A 12479-nucleotide genomic window follows, 5' to 3' on the forward strand; every position below is an offset into this window, starting at 1 on the left:
AAATCAGGAGACCAAGTTAGGCCACAAAAAAATTAACTGATGCTTTAAAATGACAAATTATTATTATTATTATAGCCCAAAAACAAATAACACTTCCTTTTTTGACACACACACACACACACACAAGCGCTACTGTCCAGGATCAACTGGAACATGCAGAGATGGTTGGTTTTCCTACATTCTAAGGTTGCAACAATCAGCTTTGTATGTGTGTGTCATCTGTTTTTGAACCGAGCGCCCGCATGACTGGAGTATTTTGGTCACAGAGCTTAACAGTTTCTTCATTTGTGTCGTCAGGCTGCCCTCCTTTTCTTGTGTAACTTGTTAATAAAAAGAAGAACAGCTCTCATAAAGGTAGCGGCATTTGAGACCTTGTGTAATACAACTTCATCAAAACATGGCCGGTCTAACGCTGTTTACACCTCCAAGAAAGGCCAAAAGGGAAATTCAAGAATTCAGTGAGTTTGAGAGAGTATAAAAAGATTTTATAATGCAGTCGGATAGGCTTGGATGCAGCTCATTTTGCTTTAGAGAAAATAATTCATGTCACTTGGAATTTTTTATCTAAAGAGGAAGTTAAGCCATGCTACTAGCGCAGAGGTAGACGGAAGGGGAAAACGCCACTAAACACATATGCCACAGGAATAGCACTGAAGTTCAGAAAATAAAAATGTACCTCAGACGACAGTTTCACTTCACTTTTTAGATCACACAATTGTAGACCAGACTCTGAAGCTGAATGTCTGCGAAAGCTTCTTTAGATTCGTTCTTCCTGTCACTTCTTGTGTGTTTGCTATAGAGAAATCAAGTAGGGCCAGTTTTCATGCCTCAGATTAGATCTTGACCAGATGTTTTCACTGTTATGACAATTCATGACAATCACACAAACAACATTTAATCTTCGTTTAACACCTTAGTCCATCAAAGTTGCTTTAAATGCTCGTTTGGCGTAATATATATATATTTAGCTGACAAATTCTAGTCATTCATGTTTGTTTTTCAGTAACCAGCCACAAACCCGAGTGACCATAGTTTCCACCAAAATGACAACTTTTTACAGTCTTTTCCATGGACGGTGTACAAGCCTGAAACTTAAATATAGATTCAGATTTATGTGAATAAGTTTATTAAACTCAAATTAACCTCTGAATAAGAGAATGGGTAACAACTTTTCACATCCTTTCATAACAATTAAAAGAGAGACATCACAAATAAGGCCAAAATTAGCTGAAAATTAAAGCATGGGTGCAAGATATTTTTAGTATTCATCAGGAATATGTTATTTGTAAACTATAATCACTATTGTATACTGAACAGGCCAGATAGTATTGGATACTAGCAGGTCATTTGACTGTCTCTTCATTAAAAGATACCAGGACACATTAGGAATGGGACAGCAAGTAACTGAAGTTGACTCCACCCATATAAATTACATAACTATCCTAGAGAAGCAGGACCAGGATATTATGAAGAATCAATGCAGATTTGTGCCTTCTTGCCTGTACTGATCCTGTATCTTAGCATCCATTGAAACTGTATTACTGTAAAGGCATTTTCTGCATTATATATATGAGCAATATCACACGAGTAGCAGTGCAATATGGCTGTATATAGACGAATTACCAACCTAGGTCACACATGATGTTGTGCAGTAGGATGCCAAATTCGCCAATACCAATCCAAACAGTCCAAAAATAGAAAACTTTACTTTTACTGTACACCACACTGCTTTAAGGCTAACTGCAGACGTCTTTGGCTAAAAGGCAGCTGAATGAAGTGACGACCTAATTTAAAATGCTGGACTCTGCAGTTCTCTTGTTGTATCAGGTAAGTTCACACTATGCTGAATCATACACATAACTCGTTTTTGATTGCAGCAATAATATCAGCAAAAACAGATAAATATTTTTTAATTAAACTGTGGACACTGAATGCTCAGAATGAAATGGGAAAGTGTAAGTTATTAAGGTAAAGTTGGTTTTATATTCACACATTCATTCAGTGACAGCTTGTGACACACTCCCTACAGTATATTGTTTACCACGGCACTTTGAATATTCGGTCTGAAAAACCTGCAAGTGTGACTTGAAAACAACATTAACACTGTTTATTTGACTGTGAACAATGTTGTACTTTGATAGTCATTGGCTGCTAATATGATTTCACTATTTAGAGTTTGCAAATAATACTTTTATGAAATTATATTATTAAGGAGAAAGTCCGAATGTGTGAATATAAATCCCTGCCGTAAGTTCAGGTGTGGTTCGCTGTCAGAATGCAGTAGTTTTGCTTGTTGATGATTACCCAGGCCTTGTATAATGTTAGCTCTGTCTTTTTTCCTTGTCTTTGGCTAGGCAGAACCTCGGTTTTTAGCACTACAAAGTTTTGAATCTGGTAATCATGAAACCTTATTTCTTGCACATGACCACACATCTTGTTAAAACACTTGGAGCTTCAATGAGATTGTATATTTGGGGCTGGATGCTTGGCCATTTCGTCTACTTCAATATCCATTGGGAGGGTGCTATCGCAAATGGACCTGTCAGACGAACGCTGCTCACTTTAACTGCTCACTTTCAATTTTGCCCAATCACTGTGCTTAACACTGGGTGACAAGCTGTTATAATACGCTGAAAGCATTATTTAAATAATATATATTTTATATGTAATCTATATCAGTGTTTCCCAACCCTGTTCCTGGAGGCACACCAACAATACATATTTTGGATGTCTCCCTTTTCTGACCCATTAACTTCAGGTGTTGGAGTCTCTTCTGATGGTATGATAAGTTGATTCAGGTGTGTTTGATTAGGGAGAGGTTGAAAATGTGTACTGTTGGTGTGCCTTCAGGAACAGGGTTGGGAAACACTGATCTATATAACTTATTTCTAAGACAACAACAAACTCTGTACTGCATTGGATGTCATTCCCTCACTGTAAATGCTAGCGCTCCCGGTTTTTTTCTGCAACCTCCCTGCGAGCGCATCCTGAATGTTTACAAACATGGTAATTCGTCTGTAGGCACTGGTGGGAGGTGTGTGTTGCGGCCGAGTACCTTAGTATCCCACCAGTGATGATATACAGCCAAGCCGCACTGCTATGAGTGGGATATTGCATTCATACAACAGTTCGACGGCATAATCTTGTATATAAGAAAGACAATCAAACACGGAGAGTCTCAAAAACCTTTTGCATGAGAAACTACTTACTTCCACCATTCATTCACATCTGCAACTGACGTCAGAACAGCAGAAACCATTGTTACGTCACAAATGTCACTTTAGAGCTAGTATTTGTATGATTCTCTAGCGTAGTGTCTAAAGTGATGACAAAACAGGTAATTTTGCTGACATTTTAAGATTATAAGGCTGAACTGCATGAAATGCCATCAGTCTACAGACATTTCCCAGTATATCTCTGTTGCAATCAGATCACAATAATTAACCCTGAAAAAGCCAAAGCAAAGCAAACACTACCAGATTACTGTTGTGTTAGCGATAAGGAAAAATGCTAAACACATGCGGGCATTTCTTCTTTCTTTCTGCTTACTGAACTAGTTTGCAGTAATGAAAACAGGAGACGCATTAAAACAAACAGATGGTCAACCAAAAAGTAACTCAGGGTTATACAAAGAGTGGCCAACACAAAATACACACATTTCTGATATGTGAGTCTCATCTCACACTCAATACACTATAATTACTATGGGATAAAAACAGCACTACAAAATACTAAAGAGAGAGGTCGACTTAGAATTAGGGCCGGAGCAAGCTGAACTGCAGCTCTAGGCAAAGGACCCCCCCCCCCCCCCCCCCCCCCCCCCAACCAGTGTTTCCAGATGTAGCTGACTACTTTCAGAACAGTCTTTTGGAAATCACGCTGGGGGGGAAGCAAAAGGTACTGCCTTCCCTATTATGGCCCTATGGACGCACCGGCCCTGCTTAGAATGTCAGGTACCAATTTCATAATGATTTGATCAGCTGTAATTAGAAATTACTCCAATCTTTTCTCTTCTAAAGGCTTATTATGCAGTCTCTGTCGCCATCTTGTGGATGGACAAAGTCAACCGTCTTTGCTCTGCTCAGTATGACAGGCTGATGGACGCTCTGTATCTCCAAAATTATAAATATTTAAAATAGACACACTGTCCTATAATAAATTGCATAGATGCAATCTAAACAACTACATTCTTGCCTAAAAAAGCCTCAAAAGCACATTATGTTGTCCAACAGCTGCAATATTTGTCAAACTGTAGTGAGTTTATTGATCTGCTGTCACTATGTGGGTGGAGTAATACAGAAGGATGAGGAGGCTGTGGGAGTTCTGATATTGCAGAATAAAGCACGGCTGACAGCCAATCAGATTCGATAACCAGACAGAAATATAATTGCAAGTGAGGAATAAACCATTAGTATCAGTAAAGTTTAAAACCAGAAATTTTATGTCAAAGGTTTTAGATACTTGTTTATATCCTATATATATGATTTGCATTGTGCATGTACCACAATTTACATATCAATTTAACATGACTGAGTTTCAACTGTTGCAGTACAGTCGAGATCTCAGAAGTGATACAGGCCAAAATAACCATATTAATAAAATAAACAATTTTAACACTTTAAAAAATACTATATTAATTTGGTGGAAACTATGTCTAACACAATGTATGATTTAAGTACTCAGTCATAAACTTTCCATCAGCACGTCTGCACCCATTTGACACATCAGATAAAAGTATAGTCGCACCACCTGAATCCCAGAATCTCCTCTCTCTTACCTAATAAGAGCAGCCTGTGCGTCTGCTTGTATTCTCTCTTCTCCGCCTTCAGGCTCTTGTCAATGTTTCTGCTCCGCTTGTTCTCCGCCTTGACCCGCGCTCGCTCCTCCGCCCGCCGCCGCTCTCTGAGCTGCGGGTCACAGCTGTCTGAGTGGCCGCCCGACTCCGCATCGATCCCCGCGCCCGCAGCGCTACGGCCGCCCGTGTACGTGATCGCTGATTCTGATAACCTCGATCTGAAGCTGTGGCACATCCCCATGACCAATGCTCCTGTTTAACATCCGTATAGGAAAGTCTTAAAGGATAAGAACACCATGGTGATGATGAAGATGGTGATGATGATGATGGTTATCCAGGTCAGGTGGAGAGAAAGGCTCGCTATCCCTTACAGCATTACCGCTCAGGCTTTCCAAAGGTGTCGTTTAGCCGCATCGGCTTTTCCCCCTCAGGTTCTGGTATTAACAGGAGTGAACTTTGACCTGACACACATAGCGCACTTTTCACTGTTTGTTATTCTTGCTCTACTATTTCTAGACGCCGCTCCAAGTCCCTCCTCGTCCGCTTCTCGCTCGCTTAACGCCGCTGACCGGAGATCAGTTTTCTGCTGTAACTTTTTTTGCACGGCGTTAAATTTTCACGAGCAGCAGGGGGAGGTCACTCACTCCGTGACGTTGCTTAAATATTTGTGGCTTCACAAATTTTGCTTTAAGGGAGATTTTAAAAAGGGATTTAAATGTATTAAATCCAGTAATAAGTGTTGTTAAATTAGGTATATACTTTATAAACAATATTCTAAAAGCATACTTCATGTGAGGCTACTATATAAATGTACGCATTGAACTTAAACGTACTTTATGAAACGAAGTGTTTATTTCAGCTATCGCCCCTGGCGGTAATGTTATATTGGCTGTTATTCATGCTGTTGTATAATGTTGTTGTTCATTGAATAAAAAAAGGTCACTCTGTGACGTCACGTGGAGAAACTGCAATCACGATTTTACAGTTTTGCGAGCCATTTACTCCCTTTATCTATGCATAGTTTAGTTATCTGTTAATTAGTTTTAATGTTGTTATAATGTATTGTATTCTTTTTAATAATTTTATAGTGTTAGATATTATTGTAAAGATTAGATGAGTAAAAATGATGGGTTGTCATATGCCAATGTTGAGTTAAATATGGAAAACCCAACTATTTTTTGTTAACCCTTATGTGCTGTTGAGGATGTTTTCATCCACTCTGGGGTGATTTTTGTGATTTGGTGATTTTGATTTTTGTGTCTTAATTTGGCCATAACTTTTTCTGTGTTTCAGCTAGCAGAATGATTTTGGTGACTTATTTTGAGAAAATGATTTGATTAAAAAATAACTCAACAATTCACTCTGGGCTAATTTACAACCCTTTTGTTATGTTCGGGATGAAATCCTCCACTAAATTAAACTGCTGACAAAAATGCATCAGATAAATATTTCTTTCACATTCTTTTGCATAAATCTGTTCATCAACCTCAGTCCTGATCAAAACTACTAAATTGCGTAGAAAACTACAGGATTTTAACTCTAATTGTCAAACTCATAAATGATGTCAATGATTTGATGTGGAAAAAACACACAAAATGGCGTATTTTCAATATAAAAAGTAATTGTGGACTGGATTTTTTATTTACCTTTTATCAAAGTCTTGGGCATGTGAAACAACATTGCCTTTGATGTATTGGTTTTGATTTATTTTCCTTTTTTTTTCCTCCCTAATTTACTGTTAGTGGCTGTTTTTGCCCCTTTGACTTCCATTATAACCACTTTTTTTATTACAAAACCATGACACCATATAATCGTGCTTTTTTGATTGTTGGGTGTTTTCCCTGTTGGGAAGAGGTGAAATTTGTAATTTTAACTGTTGATCATCAGGTGACACTATTAACCCTTTAGATATGCCTGTGCAAAACAGCTCAGTTTCAGGATTTTATATTGAGTATAACAGCAAATGAAAGTGGTTGTATACCTGTGCTTCTGTCACTGGGAGAGTGACCTTTGCGCACTTGCCTTGATGTGTCTGTGAAAATCTAAATATGCATCTCAGCTCTCAGAACTACACGGAGTAAACAAAAACAAAGACTCTGTATTTATGCACCATCAAATGTGGTTATAATGGAAGCGGCAAAAACAGCCACCAACAGTAAATTAGGGAGATTATGAAAATCAAACAATGCATTAAAGCCAATTGTCACATGTCCAAGACTGTGATAAAAGGTACAAAAAATCCAGTCCAAAATTACTTATTCTATTGACAATGCGTTATTTTGTCTGTTTTTTCACCAAATCACTCACATAATTTATGAATTTTCGTGATTAAAAAGTTAAAATCCTGTAATTTGCTAAACAATTCAGTAGTTTTGATCATGACTGAGGTTGATTAACAGATTCATGCAGAGAACATTTGAAAAAAATATTTATCTGATGCATTTTTACAGCAGTTTAATTCAGTGGATGTTTTCATCCCTAACATAACAAAAGGACATTCGAACAGTGCACAACAGTTTAAATTACAAAACTTAAATTACACCCAGTGGTTGGGTTTTTCCGGGGTTTGTCTATATTTGACCCAATGTTGGATCACACCAAGCCAGCATTTTGTTAGAGTGTAAATAGATAGAAAGAAGAAAAAAACGTGTGATTAAAAGTCAAATATTTTCCTTAGCGTTTTTTGTAAATTAAATTTTAAGTTATGTAGATCAGTATGATGTTGTATTTTACAACTCTGAATTGCTGAATTAATCCCAGTTGTGTGCGCTTTATGTCTTGTTATATTCAAATTATTCATTATTATTACATATTCTTAACTTTGAAATGTTCTCAATTTACGTCCATTAACTCTGTCGAAACTCTGATCGTGTTAAAATAAGTTTAACATTAGCTGTTCTGGCTTTTGAAACTACGGGATGCATGAAATATCACAAAAGTTGAGTAATTATAACTCCCTGTAGATGGCGCTGTTGCGCATTAACCGGGATGTACACGTCAGACAAATTAATTGAAGATCTAAAATAAGCTTTGAAATAAATTAAATGTTTGTAAACTAATTAGAAACGTGATGTTAAAAATGTCTTATCATTTTATGCAAAATATTTTATAAGATTTATTTAAAATGTTACAAAAGTATTTTAAACCACATAGCACAATTGTGTGACAGAACACAAAGTTAAAGTGGTGCAGGATGTATTTGTCTAGCTTGTGTCAGGTATTAAACTTAATAATAAGTTTAAAGGTGAAAATAGTTTATTGCATTTATTATTGGTGACATTTTGATGGTCATTTATTTTTGGAGAACTTTTATTCTGCTTCATATCTTACTGGAAACCATAAAACATTTGAAGATTCTCCTATCAATAAAGTCTTTTGTGACATTATAAATGTCTTTTATAAATAAACAATTCATTATTTATTAGGTGAATGGTACTTTTCAATAATAACGGATCACCAAATAATCATATAACAATTATTTCTGAGTGGAGTAAGGATGCTTAAGATCTGCATTTACCACAGGAATAAATTATATTTTAATATAGATTCTCCAGCCACTTAATTTGGTACATTATATTGTCCAACTGTTTGTTAACGTACATTTCTAATCAGCCAATCACATGGCAGCAACTCAACATTTAGTCATGCAGACATGGTCAAGACAATATGCTGCCATTCAAACCGAGCATCAGAATGGGGAAGAAAGGGGATTTAAGTGACTTTGAATGTGACATGGTTGTTGGTGCCAGACGAGCTGGTCTGAGTATTTCAGAAACTGTTGATCTACTGGGATTTTCCCGCACAACTATCTCTAGGGTTTACAGAGCATGGCCCGAAAAAGAAAATATTCAGTGAGTGGAAGTTCTGTGGGCGCAAATGCCTTGTTGATGCCAGAGGTCAAAAGAGAATGGCCAAACTGGTTCCAGTTGATAGAAAGGCAACAGTAACTCAAATAACCACTCTGTACAAACCGAGGTATGCAGAAGAGCATCTCTGAACACACAACACATCCAGTCTTGAGGTAGATGGGCTACTGCAGAAGAAGACCACAGCGGGTGCCACTCTTGTCAGCTAAGAACAGGAAACTGAGGCTACAATTCGCACAGGGTCGCCAAAATTGGACAATAGAAGATTGGAAAAGCATTGCCTGGTCTGATGAGTCTTGATTTTTGCTGTGACATTCAGATGGTAGGGTCAGAATTTGGAGTCAACAGGTGGTGGTGTAATGGTGTGGGGATATTTTCTTGGCACACTTTGGGCCCATTAGTACTAACTGAGTCAACGCCACAGCCTACTTGAGTATTGTTGCTGACCATGTCCCTCCCTTTATGACCACAGCATACCCATCATCAGATCGCTACATCCAGCAGGATAATGCGCCATGTCATGAAGCCTGAATCATCTCAGACTGGTTTCTTGAACATGACGAGTTCACTGTACTCAAATGGCCTCCACAGTCACCAGAGCTCAATCCAATAGAGCACCTTTGGGATGTGTTGAAACGGGAGATTCGCATCATGGATGTGCAGCCAATAAATCTGCTGTGTGATGCTATCATGTCAAAATGAACCAAAATCTCTGGGGAATATTTCCAGTACTTGGTTGAATCTATGCCATGAAGGATTAAGGCGGTTCTGAAAGCGAAAGGCACTAGTAAGGTGTACCTAATAAAGTGGCCGGTGAGTGTATATTCACATAGAAAACAGTTGTTTTAAATTGAATGAACAAAAAAAATTTAAAATACGAAAATGTTTTATTGTATTCTAGATTAAGTAAGTGCAGCTTTGGTGACCAATAAGATTTCAAAAAATCTTGATGTTTCAAACTATATAAAAGCGAAGTAGATTCGTTTGCCCAGCTCTGTTTGATTTCTGTTAATAAAATGACTCAGAATTATGAAAGAACTCATTGTAACTACAGATCTGACACACTTTGAACAAACACCACAGCACTTTGCTAAATATACGACCGCTCTCCTGTTTCTTGGAAGGTTGAATAACTTGCACAATAGCTTGCCTTCTGTTCTTAATCTGTCCTCTAAGATGCCTCATGCGTTGACATTATCTACAACAGCGCCGGCGCTTCACACTTCCCCTTAACTCCAGGGTCTTTCTAACAACTCACTTCTTGTGGATTATCTTAACTTGTTTTATTTATGGTTGTTTGGATGCTGACAGTCAAGAATCACTATGGTGAATGAATGATAGGAAAATTATTGACTGAATCTAAATTTTAATTTAGGAGTAAACGAAGAGCTCTTGTGAAAACTACTTCGAGCAAAACAGTGCCATCTGCTGGTGAAAAATAAATCTGCATATACAAGTGAGACCACATGTTAAAGGGAAAGATAGTTCACCCAAAAAAGAAACTTTCGTCATCGTTTATTCGTCATAAAGTTTTATTTTCTCTTTGAAACACAAATGAAGATGTTTTGAAGAGTGATGAAAACCTGTAACCATTCACTTCAATGGTATTTGTTTTTCCTACTATGGAAGTCAATGGTTACAGGTTTACAGCATTTCTCAATATATCTTCATTTGTTTTAAACATAAAAAAAGAAACTCAAACAAGGTTGGAACCACTTGAGGGTGAGTAATTAGAGGAAATTTTCATTTTTTTAATGAACCATCCATTTAAATAGACAGTTCACTCAAAAATACAAATTCTATCATGATTTACTCACCTTTTACATGTTTCAGACCTTTATGAGTTTCTTTCTATTCTTTTGAACACAAGGTATATTATTTTGAAGAATGCTGTAAACCCATAACTAGTGACTTCCATATTCTTGTAAAGGGAATGTTCACCAAAAAAATGACATTTCTGCCATCATTTACTCCTTCTCAAGTGATTTTAAAAAAACCTTAGAGCTTATTTCTTTTGTTGAACAAAAAGGGAGATATTTTGAAAAATGTTCAAGTAGCGTCAATTGGTAAAATATAAATCTGCATATACATGTGAGACTCCATGTTAAAGGGATAGTTCAACCAAAAATAACCATTCTGTAATTATTTACTCACCTTTTAGGTGTTATGAGTTTCTTTTAACACAAAATAAGATATTTTGAACAACGTTGAAAACCTGTAACCATTGACTCCCATAGTATTTGTTATTGCTACTATGGAAGTCAGTGGTTGCAGGTTTACAGCATTTCTCAAAATATCTTCATTTGTTTTCAACAGATGAAAGAAACTTAAACAAGTTTGGAGGGTGAGTAATTAAAATATTAAATAAAAGAAAGTCAGTTATTTTGAAAAATGTTCAAGTGGCATCTGTTGGTAAAATATAAATCTGCATATACATGTAAGACCACATATTAAAGAGATAGTTCACCCCAAAAAGAAAATTCTGTCATCATTTACCTACTTTCGTTTTTCTTTTCAACTAAAAATAAGATAGTTTGAAGAAGACTGAAAATCTGTAACCATTGACTTCCATAGTATTTGTTTTTCCTACTATGGAAGTCAATGGTTTCAGGTTTACAACATTTTCAAAATATCTTCATTTGTTTTCAACAGAAGAAAGAAACTCAAACAAGTTTGTAGGGTGAGTAATTACTGAGAAACTTTTTTATTTTTCACCCAAAAGTGAAATTCTTTCATCATTTACTCACTTTTTAGACATTTCAGACCCTTATGAGTTTTTTTTTTCTTTTAAACACAAGGCAAGATATTTTGAAGAATGCTGTAAACCTGTAACCATTGACTTCCATATTCTTATAAAGGGATAGTTCACCAAAAAAGACATTTCTGCCATCATTTACACCTCCTCAAGTGATTCTTTTCCTCAAGCTTCTTTCTTCTGTTGAACAAAAAAAATTTAAAAACCTGTAACCATTGACTTCCATAATATTCGTTTTTCATACTATGGAAATCAAAGGTTACTGGTTTTCATATTATTTCATAATGTCTTCTTTTGTGTTTAAGAGAAGAAAGAATCTTGAAGGTTTTTAATTCAATTCAATTCAATTCACCTTTATTTGTATAGCGCTTATACAATGTAGATCGTGTCAAAGCAGCTTCACATAAAAGGTCACAGTAAATAGGAACAGTGTAGTTCAGTTTGTAGTGTTTAAGTTCAGTTCAGTTGAGCTCAGTTCAGTGTCACTTAAAAACTGTGATAGTTCACAGAACTGATAGTTCACCCAAAAATGAAAACTCTATCATCATTTATTAACCTTTAGCATGTTTCAAACCTTTATGAGTTTCTTTTTTCTTTTAAATACAAAATAAGAAAATAAGATATTTTGAAGAATGCTGTAAACCTGTAACCACTGACTTCCATATTACTGTAAAGAGATAGTTCACCCACAAAATGAAAATTTTGCCATCATTTACTTCCCCTCTAAATGTTGAAAACCTGTAACCATTGACTTCTATAATATAAATTTTTCAAACTATGGAAGTCAATGGTTACAGGCTTTCAGCTTATTTCATAATATCTTCTTTTGTGTTTAACAGAAGAAAAAAACTTGAAGGTTTCCACCACTTGAGGGTGAGTAAATAGATTAAATGTTCATTTTTAAGTGAACTGTCCATGAAGTAATAGGTTAATATAAATTCAAACGCAAAATGGGGTCGTGCACTACCCATGTCTGATATTTAGAGTCAACATAAATCTACATTATATTGCTGTTTGGCCCAAACATCATAAAAATAGCCTAAAACAATTGTTATGAATGTTT

At 36.2% G+C, this 12479-nt stretch overlaps 1 protein-coding gene across 1 annotated transcript in view; it reads right to left on the reverse strand.

Moving 5' to 3' along the window:
• The window catches only part of gnas (GNAS complex locus), a 58055-nt gene extending 52709 nt beyond the window's left edge, over positions 1–5346 (reverse strand). The window contains exon 1 of the mRNA XM_056460510.1: positions 4778–5346. Coding sequence (XP_056316485.1) covers positions 4778–5036 — 259 coding nt within the window. The 5' untranslated portion in view covers positions 5037–5346. The remainder of the gene's footprint in view (positions 1–4777) is intronic.
• Between the last annotated feature and the right edge of the window lie 7133 nt (positions 5347–12479).

The sequence above is a fragment of the Danio aesculapii genome, chromosome 6, assembly GCF_903798145.1.
Source record: "Danio aesculapii chromosome 6, fDanAes4.1, whole genome shotgun sequence".
Taxonomy (NCBI): Eukaryota; Metazoa; Chordata; class Actinopteri; order Cypriniformes; family Danionidae; genus Danio; species Danio aesculapii.